We start from the raw sequence: 6,457 nt of genomic DNA, 5'->3' as shown, positions 1-6,457 counted from the left end.
GCAGGGGTGGTCAGTGTAATAAAAGTGTAAAAATTAGGGGAGGTTTGTGTAGCTGTAAAAAAATGAGGGATAATTTGTGTAATTTCACTAAAACTCAGGAGGTATCAGTGTAATTTACTCTTAAAAATATGCTTAAATTATAGTACAAGTATGTTTGATGTAAATTATAAACTCAGTTTTTTATGAGAAAATAAACAAAAAAAGACCTCTCCTTTATGTTGGTTATTTTTATTTCTTATTTTTTTCAACTAATTTCATTTTTTATATTACCCCTCAAATTTCTTTACCACTTTCACATTTTTTTTGGATTGACGTCTCATTGGATTGATTATTTTTATCACTTTCTTCATTTTTAATTTTCTCCATTTTCTACTTATGTTTAATAACTTTTATTTATTTGTGTGTCAAGTTGTTTTTAAAAATTGACATTAATTTTTATATTCTATTTTAATATTTGTAGTCTTTGTCATGATATATTAAAAGCTAAAATAAATACGGTCAAAATATATATGATGATAAATACTAAAAAATTGTATAGAAACAATGAAAATATTCATAATATAAACAAAAAAAATTAATTTTTTTTGTAGTTTATATTGTGAAAAATATTTTTTCCTACATTGCCCAAAAGAAAGAGATTAGTTTATAGGAAAATGATATATCATTATACTATATTCTCATACAAATCTTCCTATTATGAGAAAATGACATATGTCACAAATGATACTTTTTTGTTAATAATTGATTTAAAAGGTCACAATGTCAATTTCGTGTGAGTATGAAAATATATTATTACTCTAATTTATATTCAAATTTATAATTTATGATCTTATATTTATAAAACTAAAAATGTAAGAGAAAAGAATGTATATATTGTGAGTGTATAAATTTTATAAATTATTATTATATTATTTATAATTTATGTTGACTCTTTATAAAAAAAATAAAGTAATAGATAATGTAATAATTTAATAAATGTCGAAACTTAGGCACTAATACACACCAAATGCACGTCATGCATTTTTTATATAAAAATCGTAAACGTTGCCGTTTTTGTCGTTTTGATATTTTAATGAAAAAGGAGAAGAAATAAGGAAAAGAGAGCAGTGGCAAAGAAGAAGCCTTGAAACCCGAAAAACCCACCGCCGCAAGGAAGCTGTTGTCGACGGTTCATCTCTATCTTTCGAGGAATCAAATCCATATCCATGTACGTCTTTGCATATTCAGATCTATCAATATTTTTGGGACCAAAATCTTAATCAATATTATTCACAATTATTATATAACAATCTGAATCAACTATTTCTTTATTCTTTGTTGCTGCATTTTAAAATCTGATTCATTTCATTTCAACATTCATTGATTTTTTCATCATTATTGTTCACCTCATATGTTGTTTAATTCGATTGTGTTTAATTTGCTAGCTAGATATTGATACGTTTGTTCAATTAATTTCTGTATTCATTATCATTTGTTTGATCAAATTGTTACTTGATTTCTTCTTGGTTTAAATGTTCCTTATGTTTATGCTTAATACTTTTCATTGCTACAAGCCTACTAGTCTCGGGTTGTTTGGTTATGTTTTGAACTTGTTAAAGTGCCATAGGTACTCTTTGTGATGGTCTTTTTGACATTGTAATATTGGATTTTAATATCATGTTATGTGCTTGATTGTATACTTTTTTTGGAATTTGAGTATGGACCAATGTACATATACTTGTTTGTGTCTGGTTTAACCGGTTCGGCCTGTGACTCACCAGTTCAACCAAGGACTGAGTACCATGACCAAATTGACGATTGTTCTGAGTATAATAGCATTGATCTTGACAGCTCCAGTCAACACATTACTTCGACCTATATTTCACTCTACTGAGCAAAATGATATGATACAATATCGCAATTGCAAAATTGAACTTCAATTTATCTAGATCGTGCAAAACAGCATGACATTTTGGTTCCTTAATGTTTTGAATACCCATTGTCAGCAGATTTGGACGTTTAAGAATGTCAAGGGCAAGGGACAGAACCGAAGATTTCAAAGATGCTGTGCGTCACACTTGTCACTCATTAGGTTACGATGAGGTATATATGTGCTTCACTACTTCAATTCATTTTGTTCTCAATTCCTATTTGCTGTTTTTCTTCCTAATAATTTGAATCATGATTTTAAGTTTCATTGCAAATTAGAAAACTCAAATTTTGGTTGCAATTAACTAAGTTTTCTGCTGTGAACATTAAAATTTGGATGTTCACTCCATCAAAGTTTCCCCAATGTCATGAACCTTGAAAGTGGAATCTTGTTGTTGCATCGATGTTATTTTAAAATTTACCAACACCTATTAGTACAAGTAGCAAGTAGCTCAGTTCCCTTCAATAAGGAAGGTTTCAGGTCGAGTGTTGTGAATGAAAATCGTAGATATTGGGAGACCTTTGCCCTTAATGGGTCTTCCCAACTTGAGTCGGTTTAGTTGGTGTCCAATATGACTTTCGGATACCGAGGGTCTCAAACTCAACAAAATTATTCTAATTGGGTTTAATCTTCCTTTTGCAATAATGACATTTTTTGGTATCTCTTTGTTCGTTATGGCATTGACATTTCTTATGTGGTGTGATTATGTTGGCAGGCTAAATTGGCATCTGTTATGGCATCTTTCATTATTCATAAACCTTGGCAAAGGTCACCATTTTCCAAAGCGGCGCTGAAGACGGTAGGCTCTGCTTTTGATATTTTTCTCTTTGGCCTTATTTCAGTCACTCAAAATTCATCAACGCTTCTATTTATATCGTGATGTATTGTTGTTGTTTCACGAAGAAAAGCAAGCAGTTCTGCATTGAAATCATGCATATTTGATATTTCATTTCCTTATTCTTGTCTGGTAACGTTTTTTCTTTGTTTGTAGCTCGAGAGTATTGGAGAACTGGAACAGTTTCTGTTGAAGCATAGAAAGGACTACACGGATCTGCACCGCACAACTGAACAGGAGAGAGATAGCATCGAACATGAAGTAAGCTATGTTAATTTACGTGAGACTTGTTTTGATCTTATTGGAAGCATTGCATTATCTTAATTAAATATTAGAAAATACTGTTTGGTATTACATTTCTTGCCTTGGTTTCTGCTTGTCTATCATTATTAGATCACATCATTTCGTGCTAAAACCTTAGAGTTTCACATATTAATGTTATGTTTGCTGCTGTCTGCTGGCATTAACACTTTGTTGTTTTCTCACTGTAATGTAGCACATATTTTTTTTCGCCTAGCCAGCCTAGCAATTTGGCTTGTTAAGTCCTTTTTCTTTACATGTATTACTAGCTGGTTGTTCTTCTTAGGTTCTCTTCTTTTGTTTCCGTATGGATGAGTTAATTTTTCAAATAAAAAGTTGGTTTTTCAAATACTGCTTCGTTTTGTATGTGTTATTGACATCAATGCTTTATGCAAGCCTGACAAGTAATTTGGCCTGTGAAACCTATTTACTTTATATGTAACTAGATTCTCTCTCTCTCTCTCTGTGGATTGTACAGGAAATTTATCCTTTACTGTAAAAATTATAATTGATTAAGCATTATTGAATTCTTAAAAGTTGTATGAAGTTTTGCTTATGATTAACTATTATCTTGTGCAGGTTAGTTCTTTTATTAAAACTTGTCAGGAACAAATTGATGTTCTGAAGAATAGTATAAATGAAGAGGAAAGCTCAAAAGGCTGGCTTGGTATTGCAAGTGCAAAGTCTAATGCTGACACCGTTGCCCACAAGCATGGGGTGGTATGGACTTCTCCTTGTGCTTTTTATTTTTCAATTATTAGTAATTTATGGTGGTCATATAGTTGTATCATTCTCTAACTCCTTAAAATGAAAAATATATCTTCAGCTTTTTGCTCAAGTTGGTCATAAGAATAATAAGATTACAAATGCCTTGTTTTCTGCATAGTAGCGTTCTCGTACTTTTTCTTTATAAACCACTGGATTTGTTTCACCTTTCCTGAACAGTCTTGAATCCCCCCTCGCATTGTGAAACAATCATGACCCTTTTATGCATAGTCAATGGCTGATAAAGTATTCTATTCAATTCCTGGAAGCATTCATGAGTTGAGGATGTTTGCTTTTGTTGCATGCTAATGTTTAATTGCCTACTTTTAGGTTCTGATTTTAAGTGAGAGACTTCACTCAGTTTCGGCACAATTTGATCAGCTTAGAGCTGTACGCTTCCAGGATGCTATTAACAGGGCAATACCACGGAGAAAACTTAACCGTGTAGCTAAGAAAGAGTCTGCAGAAACCCCTAATTTGGGTGACATGGAGCTCAAAGAACCGGATGAGATACGCAGTGAGCCTCTCAGGGTCCAGCAACAACTCTTAGATGATGAAACACGTGCCCTTCAGGTGATTGAAACCGGTGTCCTTGCAAGTTTGTGTTGGACTTATCCCGTCATTTCATTTAATGCCTCGTCTGTTTAACCATAGGCTTTAACATTCTCATAGGTAGCCCTTTGCTAATGTTCTTTTTCCTGTAGGTGGAATTGACTAGTCTTCTAGATACAGTTCAAGAAACAGAAACTAGGATGGTGGAGATGTCTGCACTAAATCACCTTGTATCAACCCATGTCCTGCAACAAGCTCAGCAAATTGAGCATCTGTATGTGCAGGTTAGACAGTATATCATATTCTTCACCCTTGTTTTTCTTTCTTTGTTTTTGTGTAGTTTTTTAATGCTGGTGTCTATATTTATATTTGTCAAGCAGTTCATGGACCACAGTCGACCACATATCTGCCTTAAGGAACAAGTTTATATCTATGTATCGTAATATTTCTAGCTATTCTTCCCCTATTGGGCGAAACCGAACTAAATATGAATCTATCCTTAACTAGGCAAAGCCAACTCGATAACCAAGTAAATCCTTAATGACTAAAAACCTCAAATAGATTTATTGAAGATACTCTAACAACCTTTAAAAATACTAAGTTTTCCAATGTTGCAATAAATAATCAATCAACTTATATGGACTCGATGTTGGGCGGTAAAATGGCAACAAGAGAATAAACTTTATGTAGTAGAAATGAGAATGTTACGTTGAATGAGTAAACATACTATACAAGATCGGTTAGAAATGAATGCACTATATAGGAAGTTGTAGTAGTTCGTTTTATATAAAAGATGGTAGAATCTCGCTTTAGGTGATTTCGACATGTGTAGACGAGACTGTTAGAAGCCCGGTAAGGAGAGTAGGTTAAATGGAGGTAGTTCAATTCCTAGAGGAAGAGGTACGCCAAGAAAGACCATGGGCAAAATTAAGTTTTTGTATGTATAATTTCATATAATGAAGTAACAATTTGCACAGACTGACAGTTGTAGAGCAGTATAATAGTCTGTTTGTTTGTTCTCCACAAAAATAGGTGTATGTCTCCTGAATAGTTATTCTGCTGCTCTTTTTTCAGGCTGTTGAAGCTACCATGAATGTTGAGCTTGGTAATAAAGAACTCTCACAAGCCATTCAGAGGAATAACAGTAGCAGGACATTTCTTTTACTGTTTCTATTTGTCCTCACTTTTTCCATTCTTTTTCTTGATTGGTACAGTTAGGTGGTTTTGGTGTGCTGTTATCACATTGTATATCTTATAAAAGCACTTTGTCTCTTCCTTTCTATTTTGCTATGCTGATGATTAGGTATTCAAACATATTGAGGAAACAATGTATGGAGGGAAAATACTAGAGACTTGGAGATGTTAAAGATATTCTCTCCATTTTAATCTAGTATTTTCACCTTCTTTGGGATGAATATTTGAGGACTTTCAACTTAAATGATAAACTGATTAAGAGACTGAATTTTCTTTTATAAAAGAATATCAATATTTTTTACAAACAGACTAAAAACAGAAATATATATTTGATAATAATTATTATAGCATTATCTCCTTTAGTTAATTCAGTTGTATGAGTAGCTCTCAACAATTCTGAATAACACGAGATAATCTTTACTGATTGAGTCACGACCAGGTCGCTCTCTTGAAGACGTTTCGTGGTACTGTTAAAATTGTGCAAGCAGACTATCAACCATGTCATCCTCAGGATAAAACAACTCAGTTCTCTGTTATACGATTTCTTACTGCACTGTAAGAATTATTCTCTAATACACCCATAATAATGAATACCAGTGTCAGTTCTCGAATTCCCACAATATGACTACTCGTGCCAATTTTTTACCACAATACTGACTACCAGAGTCAGTTCTTGAAATCTCACTTTGACTGCCTGTGTCAATTCTGAAGTGTCACGGAAAGAAAGGGGAGAAAGTTGTCAGAAATGCGTCGACGGAGTATTAGAGGGAGAAAGAAAAGTTGAGAGGAACACCTTCAACTTTGTGCGAGTTCTAATGAAGGGAAGATGCCTCTATTTATAGTGTGAGACCTCCAACGGATCCCCCATCTGACGGCGCAAAATAGTGGCCAAAACCCAAACG

At 33.2% G+C, this 6,457-nt stretch overlaps 1 protein-coding gene across 3 annotated transcripts; it reads left to right on the top strand.

Annotated features, from left to right (window-relative positions):
• Positions 1,058–5,833, top strand: LOC109358668 (syntaxin-81). 3 transcript variants are annotated; one of them, XM_019603036.1, is made up of 8 exons: positions 1,058–1,207; positions 1,989–2,082; positions 2,625–2,708; positions 2,901–3,005; positions 3,624–3,764; positions 4,140–4,382; positions 4,514–4,645; positions 5,436–5,833. In XM_019603036.1, exons 2-8 carry the CDS (start codon positions 2,005–2,007, stop codon positions 5,577–5,579), a joined length of 927 nt encoding a protein of 308 aa, XP_019458581.1. In that variant the 5' UTR covers positions 1,058–1,207; positions 1,989–2,004; the 3' UTR covers positions 5,580–5,833. The 3 variants fall into 3 exon arrangements, with proteins under 3 accessions (XP_019458581.1, XP_019458583.1, XP_019458582.1); XM_019603038.1 differs by having other exon boundaries at positions 1,060–1,207; positions 1,986–2,082; XM_019603037.1 differs by having other exon boundaries at positions 1,060–1,211.

The sequence above is a fragment of the Lupinus angustifolius genome, chromosome LG10 (genome assembly GCF_001865875.1).
Source record: "Lupinus angustifolius cultivar Tanjil chromosome LG10, LupAngTanjil_v1.0, whole genome shotgun sequence".
Lineage (NCBI taxonomy): Eukaryota > Viridiplantae > Streptophyta > Magnoliopsida > Fabales > Fabaceae > Lupinus > Lupinus angustifolius.
The sequence above is the reverse complement of the archived record's forward strand: the minus strand, read 5'-3'. Positions and strand labels throughout refer to the sequence as shown.

Coding starts and splice junctions, on each gene's coding strand:
- LOC109358668 (XM_019603036.1), top strand. CDS start 2,005: ATGTCAAGGGCAAGGGACAGAACCGAAGATTTCAAAGATGCTGTGCGT. Junction 2,709..2,900: donor CCAAAGCGGCGCTGAAGACG/GTAGGCTCTGCT, acceptor CTTTGTTTGTAG/CTCGAGAGTATTGGAGAACT. Junction 4,383..4,513: donor ATGAAACACGTGCCCTTCAG/GTGATTGAAACC, acceptor TTTTTCCTGTAG/GTGGAATTGACTAGTCTTCT.